A 22,134-nucleotide genomic window follows, 5' to 3' on the forward strand; every position below is an offset into this window, starting at 1 on the left:
CTTACAAATCTCCCTGTTTTGTAGAGATAAATTCTGCTAACACACCCAATAAGAAAGTAGCAAGAAAAAAAGTGAATAAGGTAATAAACAGCAAAGTGCAGCATATCACATATTTAAATAATTCATCAGTCTCCCCAAAAGTAGATGAATCATCAACAGAGTCTGAAAATAGCACCACATCAAATGTTTTTAAGGACATTAAAAACCTCTTCCGATTTACTTTGAGGAAAATCTGAATGCTAATACAACTTGAGAGAATTCAATTTGGAGTTTAGATAAGAACTGTAAGAAATTTACCATAGCAGGTCTTCTTGTTTGAGGAAAGCTTCATCAAGTGTGGGCAAGCACAAGCAGCACTCCTATTATGATTGATCAGACACATATGAGAGCAGGGGCCTCTGCCATCATTAGCTGCACAGGGATTGGGAGCTGTAATTACACAGTGAAATATTAAGAGTGAAGAAGGAAGACTAGATTAGGGAACCTCTGAGTTTGACAAGGGTTATTCACATAATGATTCAAAGTGAAGTTCTCTACATAGCACCCATTACTCGAGTGATTAATATGATAATAACAGACAATCATACACAACAATTACATGAACAAAAACATTTCTCCTCCTTGAAGATAACAACTAAGATAACTCCCTCAATTTCCTCTAAGAGGAATGGTATGCATTCTATTGCTTTAGAAGCAAAGATTTTTTTTTTTAAGGATTTTGTCTGAGAAATAATCAGGAATAATTATCACATTTAGTATAAAATAAACTCAGGTAGACTATCATGCCGGTGTTGGGAGTTCCAGTAGATGTCGTTATTTTCCTACCATAGCATATAGATTCCCTTCTTGCCTTAGCATGACATTCTGAACAGTTTCCATAGGAAACTGCTGTTACATATATTGTATACGCCTTCAGGCCATTTCTTCTTTTTCAAATCAGAGGCCTATGTGAAAAACATGTTTGTCTTCCTTCATTATAACGACATCTACTTCTTTTTTTTTTTTTTTTTTCTGTATTAACTTATTCCATGGCTAAAGTTTGTTCCACATACTTATACTTACTATATTCCATTGTATAAATAACGTGATATATTCAAATTTAGAATGGAATATTAAATTTTGCAGTTCAATGTCATTCTCTCATTCTTTTGTGTTTCTTATTTTGTCATCATGCCTTTTGGATAAGATTTTAATGTCAATTGATCAAACTGTTCTTTCATATCTTATTTTTATAGAGCTTATCTAGTAGAATAAATTCTTTAGAACTATGTTTGTCAGTTGAAGGCATGAAAGAGTTATACCTTCTGATCCCACCAGCAATATTTTAGTTTTCAACTAAAATCTTCCTAACAAATGGATCTATTGCTCAGTGTAATAATATTAGTCTTGTAGACTTTTAAAGCACAAAGAATAAAAATCAATAGGTTATAATAAAAACTGTGGAGAAATTAACTGAATTTAATAAATACTCAACGTGGCTTTTGCCAGTCTTCACACCCTCCCCACAAGATAACAAAAACAATTCATACCTGTGTATTTGATTTAAAAAATAAATAAAAGGAAATGAAAGACTCAGAAACATTTTCCAAAGCAAATCAATTAAGAACAAAAGTTATTAGAAAATACTGGAAGCTAAAGTTGAGAGATTTTGTAGGAGTGCATGTCCCTCTGTCACATGGTATAAATGCCACATATTATGATTTCTTCCCATTTAACTTCATCTATCGTAATTGGAGTCTCTAAGGAATTGCAGGTTAGAAAAGCAAGAGGTTAGATGGGAAGGTTTTTAAGGAGGAAAAATGTTACAGAAAAGGTGGTGAAATGAAGAGGCACTGTTGGAAGAAGGAGAAAAACAGAAAAAATAAAGAGGCGTAAAGGGAGGAAAAGGAAGAAGGAAGAGGAGAAATTTGTTTAAAAACATTGACATAGGAAATGCTATTCCTCTCAAAGAATTAAAAGCCTAATCCATGACAGCTCAATAATAGGTACTTGGATTTTGCTTTGAACATCATTATCTTTAGCCCAGAATCATACTAGCTCTTCTCAATATCTTGTAATCGTGATTAAAAACTTTTTAAAATCAATGATGACATATTAAATTTCTATATTCATACTAAAATAAAAAATATATTGACTTTGCAGCCCAATATCTGTATTAATGATAACACTGTAAGGTAATATTCACAATATTTTATGCTTCACAGCATGGAAAAAAGCCACAAAAACTTCTTTCACTTTTTATCTCTTCTCACTTTGAAAGAGTGGTGTTAAAACTTTTTGAAGTTTCTTTCTAATCATGCATTTAAACAGATACCTATTCTAATTACCAAATTAAGGAATTTGGTTCAGATACTCACATTTTAATATAAATCAGGGATTAGCAAATGTGGATCCTGGAGCCATATCTGGTTCACTGCCTATTTTTGCAAATAAAGTTTTACTGGAATATAGCTATGCTCATTAGTTTACATATTATCTAGGCTGCTTTCACACTACAATAGCAGAGTTGAACAGTTTCAGCATAGGCCACTTGGCCTACGAAACCCTAAAATATTTATTTTCTGGCTCTTTACAGAAAAGGTTTGCCAACACTTCATATAAAGTAATTAACTATTTTATAAGAAATACTATTGCAAAATCCAATAGCAATACAGAGGTTGTAAACTCCTACCAAACAAAGGCTATCCCATTTATTGTATCTAGAAGATGGGAAAAGCTGAGCAGTCAATGGAATGCTATAAGCAATCTTAACAGATGAAATTCATATGTAGGTGTGCAGACCGGGTTTACTGATTGTTCATATTATCAAAACTCAAGGTGACCAAAAAAAGAACCTCAGATACATGTAACACCCCTCATATTTATGCACTGAATACATATTTAGGAAACACCTCAGTGTTCTGCTTAGTTTTAAAAAGCTGGATATCATAGTAGACAAGACATAGTTCTTGCACCAAAGGATTTAAGAGTCTGTACTCTAAACCCATACACCATTCTCTCCAATTCTATGGTGACTGGCTCAATTTAGGTTCTCTCCATCTCTTGCTTGGATTGCTGCTCTAACTTCTTAAATAATCTCTTGATTTTCAGTCTCTTCCCATTGCCTACAGTTCTTTTTCTAAAATACAGACATGATCATATAGCTGCCTTGCTTAAAAATCTTGGATAGCTTCTTACTAGCTACCTCACAAAGTCTCAAATCTTACCTGCTACCACTTCCCGCAAGATTACTTAGCACTAGCCACATTGGCTTACTTGCTGCTCTTCTTCCGTTCAGCTTTTTTTTTTTTTAATCCTGATCCACTGTTTCTTATTAAAGATGTCATGTCTTCTAAACTCACAAAATTTTAACTTCAAAGTATTTTTTACATCTCGCATTTTTTACTTTTCTTTCACTACCATATTTAATAAGTTGTCAAGTATTATCAGACTTCCCCTATTACATGCTCCTTTCTTTCCATTTTTATCTTTCCTCTTCCAACATAAAGTTTTAGTTCATCACTTTTGAGTAACCACTACAACCATGTAACTGGTATTCTATGGTACTGCCAAAAATATAACAATCTCTCTTTCTAAGATACCATCTTATCTTCTAGCCTCATCACTTTCCTTCTACATATACATTATGCACATGCTAAAAAGAACTCCTTATTGTTCTCTGAATATCTATAGCTTGTCCTTTTCCACTTCCACATAAGGTACTTTTCTTTCTGTAGAATTTCATTATCCTTCCTTCATGAGTCAGCTCAAGTCAGTTTTCTTTCACAAAACATTTTCTTCATTTCTAATGAAGCCAGCTAATGCTGATTTATTCCATCACTAAATATTAGTTTTAATTATTACTATACAAGGCATTAGACATTTATTGTTTACTATCTTATTTTCTAATTGTCTGTGACATATATTCATATATTTTATATCAGTATACCGTGGTTTCTCTAGGTAAATCATGGGTAGACACGTTTTTTTTCTGTAGAAGGCCAGATAGTAAATATTTTCACCTTTGCAGCCCTTATGCTCTTCCTAGCAATTATTCAACTTTGCTATTGCAGCAAAAAGCAGCCATGAAACGATATGTGAATCAATAAGTATAGCTATGCTTAAATAAATTTTATTTGCAAAAGTGGCAGAAGGCTGAAGTTAGCCTGAGGGCCTTAGTTTGTCAAATTCTATGCTGGCAGGAACTATGACTTATCAACATACATATCGTTTTTCCTAAAATTTCTATGGCATCTATTATTGTGTTAGTCTTAAAGACATTTGGATTCATATGCATACTAATCAATGTATGTGTGTACATGTTCTAAAAAGGCAACAATCTAAAATTTCAAAAGTAAATTAGGGGGGAGTGAGAAGATGGCGGAAGAGTACGACGCGGGGATCACCTTCCTCCTCACAGATACATCAGAAATACATCTACACGTGAAACTTCTCCTATAGAACACCCACCGAACGCTGGCAGAAGACCTCAGACCTCCCAAAAGGCAAGAAACTCCCCACGTACCTGGGCAGGGCAAAAGAAAAAAGAATAAACAGAGACAAAAGAATAGGGACGGGACCTGCACCAGTGGGAGGGAGCCGTGAAGGAGGAAAGGTTCCCACACACTAGGAGCCCCTTCGCGGGCGGAGACTGCGGGTGGCAGAGGGGGGAGCTCCGGAGCCACGGAGGACAGCGCAGCAACAGGGTGCGGAGGGCAAAGCGGAGAGATTCCGCAGAGGATCGGTGCCGACCAGCACTCACCAGCCCAAGAGGCTTGTCTGCTCACCCGCCATGGCGGGCGGGGCTGGGAGCTGAGCCTCAGGCTTCAATTGGATCCCAGGGAAAGGTCTGGAGTTGGCAGAGTGAAAACAGCCTGAAGGGGTTAGTGCACCACAGCTAGCCCGGAGGGAGTCCAGTTGAAGTCTGGAGCTGCCAAAGAGGCAAGAGACATTTTCTTCCCTCTTTGCCTCCTGGTGCGTGAGGAGAGGGGTTTAATCGCGCTGCTTAAAGGAGCTCCAGAAACGGGCACGGAGCTACCGAAGAGACAAGAGACTTTTTCTTGCCTCTTTGCTTCCTGGGGCGCGAGGAGAGGAGATTAAGGGCACCGCGTAAAGGAGCTCCAGAAACGGGCGCGAGCCGCGGCTGTCGGCACGGACAGTAGAGACGGGTGTGGGATGCTAAGGTTGCTGCTGCCGCCACCAAGAGGCCTGTGTGTGAGCACAGGTCACTCTTCACACCGCCCCTCCCGGGAGCCTGTGCAGCCCGCCACTGCCAGGGTCCCGGGATCCAGGGACAGCTTCCCCGGGAGAACGAGCGGCGCGTGGTGTGCCTCGGGCCGGTGCAGCATCACGCCGGCCTCTGACGTCGCGGACTCGCCCCGCCTCCGTGACCCTGCCTCCCCCTGGCCTGAGTGAGCCAGAGACCACGAATCAGCTGCTCCTTTAACTCCGTCCTGTCTGAGTGAAGGGCAGACGCCCTCGGACGACCTATGCGCAGAGGCGGGGCCAAGGCCAAAGCTGAACCCCAGGAGCTGTGCGAACAAAGAGAGGGGGTGGTCTCTCCCAGCAGCCTCAGAAGCAGCGGGTTAAAGCTCCACAGCCAACTTGAAGTGCCCTGCATCTGTGTAAAACCTGAATAGACAGCGAAATATCCCAAGTTGAGGAGGTGGACTCTGGGAGCAAGATATACTATTATTTTCCCCTTTTTTCTTTTGTGAGTGTGTATGTGTGTGCTGCTGTGTGAGATTTTGTCTGTATAGCTTTCTTTTCACCATTTGTCCTAGGGTTAGACCGACCCGGTTTTTTTTTTTTTTCTTTAATAGAAATTTTTCTTCTTAATAATTATTTTTTATTTTAATAACTGTATTTTACCCTACTTTATTTTGTCTTCTTCCTTTCTTTCTTCCTTTCTTCCCTCCTTTCTTTCCTACTTCCCTCCTTCCTTCCTTCCTCCCTTCCATCCCTTATTCCCTCCTTCCTTCCTCCCTTCCTTTCTTCCTTCCTTCCCTCCCTTCCTGTTTCCTTCCTTCCTTCCTTTCTTGCCTTTCTATTTTTTTCTCCCTTTTATTTTGAGCCGTGTGGATTAAAGGCTCTTGGCACTCCAGCCAGGTGTCAAGGCTGTGTCTCTGAGGTGGGAGAACCAACCTCAGGACACTGGTCCACAAGAGACCTCTCAGCTCCATGTAATATCAAACGGCAAAAATCTCCCAGAGATCTCCATCTCAACACCAAGACGCAGCTTCACTCAAGGACCAGCAACGAACAGTGCTGGACACCCTATACCCAACAAAGAGCAAGACAGGTCTACAGCCCCATCCATTAGCAGAGAGGCTGCCTAAAATCCTAATAAGGTTACCAACATCCCCATACACACCACCAGACATGGTCCTGCCCACCAGAAAGACAAGATCCAGCCTCATCCACCAGAACACAGGCACTCGTCCCCCAAACCAGGAAACCTGCTCAACCCACTGAACCAACCTCAGCCACTGGGGACAGCCACCAAAAACAGAGAGAACTACGAACCTGCAGCCTGCAAAAAGGAGACCCCAAACACAGTAAGATGAGCAAAATGAGAAGACAGAAAAACACACAGCAGATGAAGGAGCAAGATAAAAACACACCAGACCTAACAAATGAAGAGGAAATAGGCAGTCTACCTGAAAAGGAATTCAGAATAATGATAGTAAAGATGATTCAAAATCTTGGAAATAGAATGGACAAATTGCAAGAAACAGTTAACAAGGACCTAGAAGAAATGAAGAGGAATAACTCTGCCTCAGAATAACTGAGGCAGAAGGATGGATAAGTGACCTGGAAGATAAAATAGTGGAAATAACTACTGCAGAGCAGAATAAAGAAAAAAAGAATGAAAAGAACTGAGGACAGTCTCAGAGACCTCTGGGACAACATTAAACACACCAACATTCAAATCATAGGGGTCCCAGAAGAAGAAGAGAAAAAGAAAGGGACTGAGAAAATATTTGAAGAGATTATAGTTGAAAACTTCCCTAATATAGGAAAGGAAATAGTCAATCAAGTCCCAGGAAGCACAGAGAGTCCCATACAGGATAAACCCAAGGATAAACACGCCAAGACACATAATAATCAAACTGTCAAAAATTAAATACAAAGAAAACATATTAAAAGCAGCAAGGGAAAAACAACAAATAACACACAAGAGAATCCCCATAAGGTTAACATCTGATCTTTCATCAGAAACTCTACAAGCCAGAAGGGAGTGGCAGGACATATTTAAAGTGAGGAAGAAAAAAAAAACCTACAACCAAGATTACTCTACCCAGCAAGGATCTCATTCAGATTTGATGGAGAAATTAAAACCTTTAAGACAAGCAAAAGCTGAGAGAGTTCAGCACCACCAAACCAGCTTTACAACAAATGCTAAAGGAACTTCTCTAAGTAAGAAACATAAGAGAAGGAAAAGACCTACAAGAACAAACTGAAACAATTAAGTAAATGGTAATAGGAACACACATATCAATAATTACCTTAAATGTAAATGGATTAAATGCTCCCACCAAAAGACACAGACTGGCTGAATGGATACAAAAACAGGACCCATATATATGCTGTCTACAAGAGACCCACTTCAGACCTAGGGACACTTACAGGCTGAAAGTGAGGGGATGGAAAAAGATATTCCATGCAAATGGAAATCAGAAGAAAGCTGGAGTAGCAATTCTCATATCAGACAAAATAGACTTTAAAATAAAAACTATTACAGGAGACAAAGAAGGACACTACCTAATGATCAAGGGATCGATCCATGAAGAAGATATAAGAATTGTAAATATTTATGCACCCAACATAGGAGCACCTCAATACATAAGGCAAATACTAACAGCCATAAAAGGGGAAATCGACAGTAACACAATCATAGTAGGGGACTTTAACACCCCACTGTCACCAATGGACAGATCATCCAAAATGAAAATAAATAAGGAAACACAAGCTTTAAATGTTACATTATACAAGATGGATTTACTTGATATTTATAGGACATTCCATCCAAAAACAACAGAATACACATTTTTCTCAAGTGCTCATGGAACATTCTCCAGGATAGATCATATCTTGGGTCACAAATCTAGCCTTGGCAAATTTAAGAAAACTGAAATCGTTTCAAGTATCTTTTCTGACCACAACGCTATGAGACTAGATATCAATTACAGGAAAAGATCTGTAAAAAATACAAACACATGGAGACTAAACTATACACTACTTAATAACGAAGTGATCACTGAAGAAATCAAAGAGGAAATCAAAAAGTACTTAGAAACAAATGACAATGGAGACACGATGACCCAAAACCTATGGGATACAGCAAAAGCAGTTCTAAGAGGGAAGTTTATAGCAATACAATCCTACCTTAAGAAACAGGAAACATCTCGAATGAACAACTTAACTTTGCACCTAAAGCAATTAGAGAAGGAAGAACAAAAATATCCCAAATTTAGCAGAAAGAAAGAAATCATAAAGATCAGATCAGAAATAAATGAAAAAGACATGAAGGAAACAATAGCAAAGATCAATAAAAGTAAAAGCTGGTTCTTTGAGAAGATAAATAAAATTGATAAACCATTAGCCAGACTCATCAAGAAAAAAAGGGAGAAGACTCAAATCAATAGAATTAGAAATGAAAAAGGAGATGTAACAACTGACACTGTAGAAATACAAAAGATTATTAGAGATTACTACAAGCAACTCTATGCCAATAAAATGGACAACCTGGAAGAAATGGACAAATTCTTAGAAATGCACAACCTGCCAAGACTGAACCAGGAAGAAATAGAAAATATGAACAGACCAATCACAAGCACTGAAATTGAAACTGTGATTAAAAATCTTCCAACAAACAAAAGCCCAGGACCAGATGGCTTCACAGGCAAATTCTATCAAACATTTAGAGAAGAGCTAACACCTATCCTTCTCAAACTCTTCCAAAACATAGCAGAGGGAGGAACACTCCCAAACTCATTCTATGAGGCCACCATCACCCTGATACCAAAACCAGACAAAGACGTCACAAAGAAAGAAACTACAGGCCAATATCACTGATGAACATAGATGCAAAAATCCTCAACAAAATACTAGCAAACAGAATCCAACAGCACATAAAAAGGATCATATACCATGATCAAGTGGGGTTTATCCCAGGAATGCAAGGATTCTTCAATATACGCAAATCAATCAACGTGATACACCATATCAACAAACTGAAGGAGAAAAACCATATGATCATCTCAATAGATGCAGAGAAAGCTTTTGACAAAATTTAACACCCATTTATGATAAAAACCCTGCAGAAAGTAGGCATACAGGGAACTTTCCTCCACATAATAAAGGCCATATATGACAAACCCACAGCCAGCATTGTTCTCAATGGTGAAAAACTGAAACCATTTTCACTAAGATCAGGAACAAGACAAGGTTGCCCACTCTCACCACTCTTATTCAAACTAGTTTTGGAAGTTCTAGCCACAGCAATTAGAGAAAATAAAGAAATAAAAGGAATCCAAATAGGAAAAGAAGAAGTAAAGCTGTCACTGTTTGCAGATGACATGATACTATACATAGAGAATACTAAGGATGCTACCAGAAAACTACTAGAACTAATCAATGAATTTGGTAAAGTAGCAGGATACAAAATAAATGCACAGAAATCTCTTGCATTCTTATACTCTAACGATGAAAAATCCGAGAGGGAAATTAAGAAAACACTCCCATTTACCATTGCAACAAAAAGAATAAAATCTCTAGGAATAAACCTACCTAAGGAGACAAAAGACTTGTATGCAGAAAACTATAAGACACTGATGAAAGAAATTAAAGATGATACAAATAGGTGGAGAAATATACCATGTTCTTGGATTGGAAGAATCAACATTGTGAAAATGACTCTATTACCCAAAGCAATCTACAGATTCAATGCAATCCCTATCAAATTACCACTGGCATTTTTTACAGAACTAGAAAAAAGAATTTCACAATTTGTATGGAAACACAAAAGACCCCGAATAGCCAAAGCAATCTTGAGAACAAAAAATGGAGCTGGAGCAATCAGGCTCCCTGACTTCAGACTATACTACAAGGCTACAGTAATCAAGACAGTATGGTACTGGCACAAAAACAGAAATATAGATCAATGGAACAGGATAGAAAGCCCAGAGATAAACCCACACACCTATGGTCACCTTATCTTTGATAAAGGAGGGAAGGATATACAGTGGAGAAAAGACAGCCTCTTCAATAAGTGGTGCTGGGAAAACTGGACAGCTACCTGTAGAAGTATGAAATTAGAACACTCCCTAACACCACACACAAAAATAAAGTCAAAATGGGTTAAAGACCTAAATGTAAGGCCAGACACTATCAAACTCTTAGAGGAAAACATAGGCAGAACACTCTATGACATCAATCACAGCAAGATCCTTTTTGACCCATCTCCTAGAGAAATGGAAATAAAAACAAAAATAAACAAATGGGATCTAATGAAACTCAAAAGCTTTTTCACAGCAAAGGATACCATAAACAAGACCAAAAGACAACCCTCAGAATGGGAGAAAATAGTTGCAAATGAAGCAACTGACAAAGGATTAATATCCAAAATTTATAAGCAACTCAGGCAGCTCAATAACAAAAAAAACAAACAACCCAATCCAAAAATGGGCAGAAGAACTAAATAGACATTTCTCCAAAAAAGATATACAGATTGCCAACAAACACATGAAAGAATGCTCAACATCATTAATCATTAGAGAAATGCAAATCAAAACTATAATGAGATATCACCTCACACCGGTCAGATTGGCCATCATCAAAAACTCTAGAAACAATAAATGCTGGAGAGGGTGTGGAGAAAAGGGAACACTCTTGCACTGCTGGTGGGAATGTAAATTAATACAGCCACTATGAAGAACAGTATGGAGGTTCCTTAAAAAACTACAAATAGAACTATCATACAACCCCGCAATCCCACTACTAGGCATATACCCTGAGAAACCATAATTCAAAAAGAGTCATGTACCAAAATGTTTATTGCAGCTCTATTTACGATAGCCAGGACATGGAAGCAACCTAAGTGCCCATCAACAGATGAATGGATAAAGAAGATGTGGCACATATATACAATGGAATATTACTCAGCCAGAAAAAGAAATGAAACTGAGTTATTTGTAATGAGGTGGATAGACCTGGAGTCTGTCATACAGAGTGAAGTAAGTCAGAAGGAGAAAAACAAATACCGTATGCTAACACATATATATGGAATCTAAGAAAAAAAATGTCATGAAGAGATTAGTGGTAGGATGGGAATAAAACACAGACCTACTAGAGCATGGACTTGAGGATATGGGGAGGGGGAAGGGTAAGCTGTGATGAAGTGAGAGAGTGGCAGGGACATATATACACTACCAAATGTAAATTAGATAGCTAGTGGGAAGCTGCCGCATAGCACAGGGAGTTCACCTCTGTGCTTTTTGATCACCTAGAGAGGTGGGATAGGGAGGGTGGGACGGAGGGTGACGCAAGAGGGAAGAGATATGGGAACATATGTATATGTATAACTGATTCACTTTGTTGTAAAGGAGAAACTAACCACTATTGTAAAACAGTTATACTCAAATAAAGATGTTTAAAAAAATAAAAAACTAAAATAAAAATTTAAAAAAGTAAATTAAACTTCTAAAGCACTTCATAGCTGTAGGTGAAGAGACTAAATAATGCAAAACTACAATACTTTACTGGAGAACCAAATGTTAATTATGCAATCATACGAGACTGATATATGCTCTGTGAAGAAAACAATATCATTAAAGATAATTTCATATTTCATGCATACTATGTTTAATTGCAGTCTACTTTTCATCAGCAAAAAATAAACACTTTAAACCCAATTATTTTATCCAGTAATTTCAAATAGAATATATGTGTTGATGCAATATAAAATACATACAATATTTATTTACCTCATAAAACTAAGCTCAAAGCAGAAAAATGTCAGGATCCAATGTGTTAGATAAGAGGAATATTTTTCTCTGTCCTGTGTAGTCATTTTTAATAGTAACTAATATTCATCCTGTTAATGAACTTTATTGGTATAAAAACAATTACTAACATAAGAAAATAATGTATCTATAATTTTCCTTTTAGAAAAGAATTTAATATGTTGAAATGAAATTTCAGAAGGAACTTACAATTAAACACTACTCCTAAATCCTATTTTCCCTTTGACAAATATCTTGAAATTGTAATTTTAATATTTGATGTTGAAGAACTAGAGTGAATTCCTTATTTAAAACACACACATATAACAAAATGTGTGCAAGTAAAAGACATTCTTATTGCTTTAGTTTCACCAGTTTCCAGCAACACTGGGTATGCAGGAGTTACTTTTATCAAATTATATTTTACAGATTAATTTTATACTGTATTCTATTTTTATGAAGTAGGAAAATATCTAAAAATCTTATATGCTCTTCCATAGATACCTGTATTTCAGAGAAAATTTTTTTAAAGCCACATATACTATTTTCATTTATTTGTGCACACTTTTCAGTAAAAGAGTGAAGTCAAACATGTAATATCATGTTATATTTATTGGTGAAGTGTATCTTGAAATACCAGTGAAATTTCAGATTTTCTAAAGAGGTGATATGTCTTTCTGACTTGCTGTTTATTTCACTTGCTGTATAATTTAAAAGAAGAAACATCTGTGTCAGAAAAGTTTCTACCTTTACAATGATTTTTTTCCACTGATTAACTAGATTTTATTAAGCTTAGTGTGAGCAAATCAAAGATTTAACACAATGATTTAATAATCACAAAAATTTTTATCTAAAACAGTGGTTCTCAACCAATGGCAGTGGGAGTGAGGGGGGATTTTGCCCCGCAGGGGATATTTGGAAATATCTAGAGACATTTTTGAATGACATAACTGGGGGTATTATTGGCATCTTAGTGGGTAGAGGTTAAGGATGCTAATAAACTTCCTACAATGCAAAAGAAAGCCCCTCACAACTAAGAATTATCTGTCCCCAAATGTGAAAAGTACAGAGGTTGAGAAGTTCTGATCCTGGATTAGAATTATGGATTCTGCATCTTAATGTGTATGAATGAAGAGTGCATAATCACTCTTCATTACATTTGTAATGAAGTCTTTTGCTTCCTCTACCAGTTACATTTGTACAACCATACAACATTTGTACAAATGTACAAATTGTTCAAATGTACCAGTACATGTGTACATTTGTACAAATGTACCACTACATTTGTACAACTGAGGCAAGTAAATCAAACAACCAGTACCAAGGAAGAAAGAATTTTATGATTTCTTTGTTACTAATCTTTTCCACTGCTCCAAGGTAAACTGTATTGTATCATATTTTAAAAACAGCAATTTATAATGCAGCTAAACTTACTGCCTGCATATAAGTTCATTTACAGTTTAGTTGTTTGATATTTGTATTATATTTTGCCAAAGAAATAATGCTAAAAATGGTAAATAAGTTTTTCAGGTAAACCAACAAAACACACTACTTCAAAATATGTTTTAAAGATGATACAGAAAGATTTACTGAGAAATTAAATTAGGTGCTAGTCTATAGGAAGGAGGTATAAGAGTAGAAAGTGAGTTCCATGGTGGTTTTTCATATTAATAGCTGGAATGAGGTAGCAACATGTATTTGGCATGTTTCAACTCTTAATTCTCCTCTTCATTGCTAATTTTGCCTCTCTCTTCTACTAGGCTCTCAGTACTGCACAATGTTCTAAGACCTCATAGAAGCCTAACAAGTTTATTCAAATCTCAAAAATTCCTCTTTGCTTTGCTATCACCTGCCTTTCACTTTGCCTCAGTCAGAAATCTCACCCCTTCAAAGCTGCTGATATCAACAAATAAAGGTGGAAGCATTTTAACTGTTTCACACTACCTTACCATTCTTAGAAATATTAGTATTTTACGCTAAGGTCCAATTTAAATATTATTATAATTTTAAAAATCTCCTACTTATAGTATATAATTATATGAAAGAAAAAGATACTATAAAACAGCAGGGCAAACAATATTTTTTAACAGAATTAATAATATGTAGAATGGAAGGCATAGGTATGTGCAAACACATGTAAAATATGTGTGTTTTATATGACAGGTGGTTAGATCTTGATATAATAAACTTTGGAAGTGAACAATTTAAGTAACCTGAAAATATCTGAGATTCACCTCTACCACACTGAAACATAGTTAGAGTATAACATTTTTTTCTTAAAACTTTTTATTAATTATATTAAAAATGTTTGCAGTTGAATATATTAATATCTCCAAATAGAACCCCTCATTCTTCAAGTTTTATAAGTGATACCTCATCTCTTAAAGCAGCAATAATATTACTAATATGTTTAGAATCTAGATTTCTTTTTTTTGTAAAATATTATCAGCCAATTTTCTTACAAATGTTAAGAAAATTTCATTTTCTATAGAAATGTTTTCCTGAAGCAATTGGAGGCACTTAAGTTATTTCACTGTTAAAACTACTCTTTGAACAACAGCCTGAAAAGACCACAATGAGACAGGTAGGATGGTTAGAGACACCATCTGGTCAGAAGCTACACCCTCAGAGCACAGATCCACAAGTGGGAGGGTTACCACAACTGTGTAGGTGCCCCCTGAGGAGCTAAGGGCCCAAGCTCCAAGTTCAGCTCCCCACCAAGAGAGTACCTGCACTGGAAAGATGAGCCCCCAGAATGTCTGGCTTTAAAAACAGTGGGGCTTACTTCCAGGAGAGCCGAAGGGCTGTGGGAAACTGAGACAGCTCTTGAAGGGCTTGTACACAAACTCACTAGCTTTGAGTCCCAGTGGAGAAGCAGTACAGTTAGGCAAAATGAGGAGACAAATACCTTCCAGGTGAAAGATCAAGACAAAACATGAGAAAAAGAACTAAATGGAACAGAGATAAGCAATTTATCAGATAAAGAGTTCAAAGTCACAGCCATAAATATGCTCACTGAACTTGGGAGAAGAATGGATGAACTCAGTAAGTACTTCAACAAAGGGATAGAAAATATTTTTTTTTTAAATCAGAACAGAAAAAAACAACTGAAAACAAAAATACATTATAGGGAATAGACAGTCAATAAGAGAATGTAGAACAGATCAGGGATCTGGAAGATAGCATAGTGGAAATCACCCAATCAGAACAGCAGAAAGAAAAAGAACACATACATATATATATGAGAATAGTTTAAGGGATCTGTAGAACAACATCAAGCATACAAATAATCACATTATAGGGTTCCAGAAAAAGAAAAGAGAGAGAGACAGAAAATCCATGTGAAGAATAAATGGCTGAAAATTTCCTAACCTGGTTAAAGAAACAGACATCCAATTTCAGGAAGTACAGAGAATCTCAACAAGATGAACTGCAAAAGACCCAGAATAAGATATATTATAATTAAAATGTCAAAAGTTAAAGATAAAGAAAGACTCTTAAAATCAGCAAGATAAAAACATCTGATTAGGCCAAATCCCCTGGCGGTGCAGTGGTTAAGAATCCACCTGCCAATGCAGGAGACACAGGTTCGATCCCTGGTCTGGGAAGATCCCACATGCTGTGGGGCAACTAAGCCAGTGTGCCACAACTATTGAGCCTGCACTCTAGAGCCCACGTGCCACAACTACTGAAACCCACATGCCTGGAGCCTGTGCTCTGCAGCAAGAGAAGCCACTGCAATGAGAAGCCCGCGTGCTGCAATGAAGAGTAGCTCCTGCTCACCACAACTAGAGAAAGCCTGTGTGCAGCAACAAAGACCCAATGCAGTCAAAAATAAATAAATAAATTTATTTAAAAAAAAAAAGAATTTAAAGAGAAATAAAGAATTTCCCAGATAAGCAAAAGATAAAGGAGTTTGTCACCACTAAACCGGCCTTACAAGACATGATAAAGGGACATCTTTAAATGGAAATGAAAAGGCCATACTAGGAACAGGAAAGTTATGAAAATGAATCTCACAGGTAAAGGCAAAATACAGTAAAGGCAGTGAATAAACAACCTATTAAGCTAGTATGAAGGTTGAAATACAAAAGTAGTAGAAATCATCTATATCTAAAATATCAATAGTTAAGAGATAGAGAAAATAGAAAGATGTAAAATGTGATGTCAAGAACATAAAATATCAGGCCGTGGAGTAAAAATGTAGTGCTTTTAGAATGTGTTGAACTAAGCTGCCAGCAACTTAAAATAGACTGCTAAATAAATATATTGTTATATATGAATGACATGGTAACTAGAAACCGAAAGCCAATAACAGATATACAAAAAATCAAGACAAAGAAATATAAAAATAGCACTAAAGGAGTCATGAAATCACAAGGGAAGAGAAAAAAAGAAGACTTGAACAGAGAACTACAAAAACAACCCAAAAACAATTAATGAAATGGCAGCAAGTACATACCTATCAATACTTTAAATGTAAATGGACTAAATACTCCCCAATCAAAAGACATAGGGTGACTGAATGGATAAAAATATCCTAGACCCTTGTGTTTGCTGCCTACAAGAGACACACTTCAGATCTAAATACACATGCAGACTGAAAGTGAAGGTATTGAAAAAGATATTCCAAGCATATGGAAACAAAAAAAAAAGCTGAGTAGCAATACTCATATCAGATGAAACAGACATTAAAACAAAGACTGTAACAAAAGGAAAAGGACATTACATACAACAAAGAGATCAATACAGCAAGAGGATATAACACTTGTACATATCTATGCACCAAACATAGGAGCGCCTATATACATATAGCATATATTAACAGACATAAATGGAGACACTGACAGTAACACAATAATAGTAGGGGACTTTAACACCCCAGTTTCATCAATGGATAGACCATCCAGACAGAAAGTCAATAAGGAAACATTGGCCATAGATGACAGTTTAGTGTAGATGGACTTAATAGATATATACAGAAATGTGTCACCCCCAAACTGCAGAATATACATTCTTTTCAAGTGCACAAGGAACATCCTTCATAGATCACATGTTAGGCCAAAAAACAAGTCTCAATAAATTTAAGAAAATTAAAATCATATTTTCCAACTGAAAATATATGAAGCTAAAAGTTGATTACAAGAAGAAAACTGGAAAAAACACAAACATGTGGAGGCTGAACAATGTGCTTCTGAATAGTTGATGGTCCAACAAAGAAATCAAAGAGGAAATAAAAAAATACCTTGAGACAAATGGAAACAAAACATTCCAAAAATCTATGGGGTACAGCAAAAACAGTTCTAAGGGAAGTTTATAACAACACAGGCTTACCTAGAAAACATTAAAAAATTTCAAATAAACAATCTAACCTTATACCTAAAGGAACTAGAAAAAAACAAACAAACAACCAAAGCCCAAAGTTGGTAGAAAGAAGGAAATAAAGATCAGAGTAGAAATAAATAGAGACGATTTTTTTTTTATGGAAAAACTCAATCAAACTAAGAGCTGGTTCTTGGATTACAGAAGCAAAGTTGATAAACCTTTAGCCACACTCATCAGGATAAAAACAGAAAATGCCCAAATAAATAATATCAGAAATGAAAGAAGAGAAGTTAAGTTACAACATACACCACAGAAATACAAAGGGTCATGAGATTATTGGGAATAATTATGCACCAACGAATTGGACAACCTAAAAAAAATGGATAAATTCCCAGAAACATGCAATCTTCTAAGACTGAACCAGGAAGAAATAGAAAATTTGAATAGACCAATCACTAGTAATGAAAGTGAACCAGTAATAAAAAACCTCCCAAAAAACAAAACTCCAGGACAGGACAGCTTCACAGGAGAATTCTACCAAACATTTAAAAAGTTAATAACTTCCACCACAAACTATTTCAAAAAAAAATGAAGAGGAAAGAACACTTCCAAATTCATTCTATGAGTCCAACATTACCCTGACCAAGATAAAGACAGATTACCAGACCAGATAAAGACACTATAAAAAAAGAAAATTTCAGGCCAATATCCTTGATGATCATGGAAATATCCTCAAAAGTATTAACAAACTGAGTTCAACAATATATTAAAAGAATTATACACCTTGATCAAGTAGGATTTATCCTAGGGTTGCAAGAATGGTTCAATAACTGTAAACTCAATCAATATAAAATTTCACATTAACAAAATGAAAGATAAAAATCAAATGATCATCTCAATAGATGCAGATAAAGCACTTGACAAAATTCAATATCTATTTATGATAAAAACTTTCAACTAAGTGGGTATAGAGGGAACATACCTCAATATAATAAAAGCCATATATGACAAAACCACAGCTAACACAATACTCAATGGGTGTAAGGCTAAAAGTTTTTCCCCTAAGATCAGGAGTTAAGACAAGGATGCCCACTATTGTCACTTTTATTCAACATAATATTGGAAGTCCTAGCCACAGCAATCAGACAAGGAAAAGAGATAAAAATATTCAAGTTGAAAAGGAAGAAGTAAAACTGTCACTATTTGCAGATGGTATGATACTATGTATAGTCTATAACTATATATATGTTTATATAGTAATACACTACATGTATAGTATTTCTATTATATATATAGAATTTAGTTATATGTAGTAATATATAGACATATATGTGTATATATATACATACATACATATATATACTTATATATAGTATAACCCTACAGATTCCACCAAAAGACAATTAGAACTCATATGAATTCAGTAAAGTTGTAGGATTCAAAATTAATATACCCAAATCTTTCTCTCTATATACTAATAACAAACTAGCAGAAAGAGAATTTAAGAAAACAATCTCATTTACAATTGTATCAAAAATAATAAAATACCTAGATCTAAACTTAACCAAAGAAGTAAAGAACCTGTACCATGAGAACTATAAGACACTGATGAAAGAAACTGAAGATGACACAAATACATAGAAAGATATACCATGCTCATGGATTGGAAGAATATTGATAAAATGTCCATACTATCCATAGCAGTATACAATTTCAATGCAACCTCTATCAAAATACCAATGACATTTTTCACAGAAGTGGGACAAATAGTCCTAAAATTTGTATGAGACCAAAAAAGACCTCAAACAGAGCAATCTCAAGAAAAGAGAATAAAGCTAAAAGTATCACACTCCCTGATTTCAAACTATACTACAAATTTATAGTAATCAAAACTGTATGGTACTGGCACAAAACAGACCTTGAGATCAATGGAATAGAATGAAGAGCTTAGAAATAAGCCCACACTCATATGGTCAATTTACTTACAACAAAGAAGCCAAGAATATACAGTGGGGAAAAGACAATCACTTCTATAAGTGGTTTTGGGGAAACTGGACAGCCATTTGGAAAAGAATGAAATGGGACCACTTTCTTACACCATAAACAGAAATCACCTCAACATGGATTAAAAAGTTAAATGTAAAGCCTGAAATCATAACACTATTAGAAGAAAATATATGCAGTGTGCGCTTTGACTTTGGGTTCAGCAATTTTTTTTTTTTGCATCTGTCGCCTCAGGCAATGGCAACAAAAGCAAAAATAAACAAATGGGACTATATCAAATTAAAAACCTTCTGCACAACAAAGGAAACTATCAACAAAACAAAAAGGCAACCTATCAAATGAGAGGAAATATTTGCAAGTCATATATCTGATAAGGTTTAATATCAAAAGTATATAAAGAACTCATAGAACTCAATATCAAACCAACAATCTGATTGTAAAATGGGCAGAAGATGTGAATATACATTTTTCCAAGGAACACATGCAGATGGCCAACAGGTACATGAAAAGGTGTGCAACATCACTAATCATCAGGGAAATGCAAATCAAAACCACAATGAGATATCACTTCATACCTGTCAGAATGGCTATTATCAAAAAGACAAGCAGTAAAAAGTGTTGGTGAGGATGTAAACAAAAGGTAACCCCCATGAGCTGTTTTCAGGCATGTTAATTGGTGCAACCTCTATGGAAAACAGTATGAAAGTTCCTCAAAAAATATAAAAGAAAACTACCATATGATACAGTAATTCTAATTCTAGGTGTTTACTCAAAAAAATAAAAACATTAGTTCAGAAAGATATATACACCCCTATGTTCATGGCAGCATTATTTACAATAGCCAAGATATGGAAGCAACCTAAGTGCCCATCAGTAGATGAATGGATAAAGAAGATGTGGTATATATACAAAATGGAATATGACTCAGTAATAGAAATAATGTAATCTTCTCATTTGCAACAACATGGATGGACTTAGAAGATATTGTATTGATCTCAGTCAAATAAGTCAGAGAAACAAATTACGATATGTAGAATCTAAAAAATAAAATATAAAGACAAACAAAACAAAACAGAAACAGAGTCATAGATATAGGGAACAAAGTGATGGTTGCTAGAGGTCCAGGAGCAGGGGGTTGGACAAAATAGGTGAAGGGCATTAAGAGGTACAGTTATAAGTTATATGTCATTGGGTGTAAAATATATTATCTAGAATATAGCCATACATATTTTAATAAATTTGTATGGTGACAGATAGCCTTATTGTGGTGACCAATTTTTAATATATTTTATAAATGTCAAATCACTATGTTATACACCTAAAACTAATATAATATTGTGAACTATAATTCAAAAAAATAAATTAGTTAAAAAAAAAAATCTTTGCTCCAGGAGAGGACACAGAAAAAGAGGGCGAACCCACTGGATGGGAAAAGGTGTGCATACTGAAGAAGAAACTCACACTTTCTCCATGTTTACAAACAACTTCCTTTATAAGGTGAGGGGAGGGATGATGAAAAGTAAAACAAAGTAACTAAGAGAATTGTCCATCTGTCTATATCTATCTATCCATCCGTCCATCCATCTGTCTGTCTTTCTATCATTTACTTAACAACACTTATACCATGCTCACTATTTGCCAGGTATCTTCTGTGCTTTTAAGAGACTAATGCATTTTTATTAAACTATTAAATTTTATATTTGAAGAAATTAAGATAGATAATGATCATGCTGTCAGGATATGACGAAGCTAGAATGTGAACAAGTCTGGCTCCAGAATCTTCCTCTCGATTACTATGTCTCCTAAGCTGATTGCTATGAAGGTTGTCTTTCTTTGTATTTACATTTTGTTACTTAAGAATATAGTACTATTGTTTAATAAGTTATATTTTTTAGTAAAAAGACTTGGACATTTATACTAATATCTAGCCTCAGACATACTTAGGATCAATAGGACATATGCAAACAACTCCACTGAAATTGTTGTAAATAAAATTACAGCTGACCCTCCTCCAGGTTGCCAAATCTAATGAATACTGTGCTGTATGTCTTTATCTTTCTTGACTTCTCTGCAAGAGTTAACATTTTTGGCCACTGTCATCTTGAAACTCTTCTCTTACTTTTTTTGACTGTGCTCTCTTTTGGTTCTGGAATCCCTTGGCCACCCTCTTCTCAGCATCCTTCTTGCCTTTCTCTTGAATGTTAGTTTTCTGCAGGGTTCTGTCCCTGTCCTTTTCTCATTTTCTGTAATATTCTTAGGAAATCTCATTTGTTTTCTTGTCTTCAACCTACAATTGAATGACTACAAAAGCTCTAGCTCCAGCCCAAACTCTTCTTGCCTTTATAACCCTGAATACTCAACTATACATACTCAACTATGTCCCAGAGGTACCTAAAATTCCATATATCCAAAGTGTAAGTTTTCAGTTTATCCTTTAAATCAGTTGTCAGTAAACTTTGGTCTGCAGGCTAATACTGTTCTATGAGTTACTTTTTTAAATTATAGGAAAAAAATAAAGAATAACATTTCATAATACATGAAAATTATATGAAATTTACATTTCATTGTCCATAAATAAAATGTTATTGAAACACAGCGATGCTCATTCATTTTTCATATGACTGCTGTTATGCTACCTCAGCCAAGCTGAGTAGTTCAACAAAAACCATATGGCCCATAGGGCCTCAAACACTTACCATCTGGCCTTCCACAGAAAAATTTTGCTGACCTCTCCTTTATGTGGTATCTATGTCGTATTTTGATGGTGAAACCAATTACAGAAACCAAAAAATAAAGACATCCCAAATTTTCCTTTTCTCCC

General features: G+C 35.6%; 1 protein-coding gene across 7 annotated transcripts in view; it reads right to left on the bottom strand.

Annotated features, from left to right (window-relative positions):
• The window catches only part of LRP1B (LDL receptor related protein 1B), a 1,895,525-nt gene that overhangs the window by 637,834 nt on the left and 1,235,557 nt on the right, over nucleotides 1-22,134 (bottom strand). For all 7 annotated transcript variants that reach the window (XM_067025946.1, XM_067025948.1, XM_067025945.1 and 4 more), the window contains one exon: nucleotides 298-429. In XM_067025946.1, coding sequence (XP_066882047.1) covers nucleotides 298-429 — 132 coding nt within the window. The remainder of the gene's footprint in view (nucleotides 1-297; nucleotides 430-22,134) is intronic.

The sequence above is a fragment of the Kogia breviceps genome, chromosome 2, assembly GCF_026419965.1.
Source record: "Kogia breviceps isolate mKogBre1 chromosome 2, mKogBre1 haplotype 1, whole genome shotgun sequence".
NCBI classification, from domain to species: Eukaryota; Metazoa; Chordata; class Mammalia; order Artiodactyla; family Physeteridae; genus Kogia; species Kogia breviceps.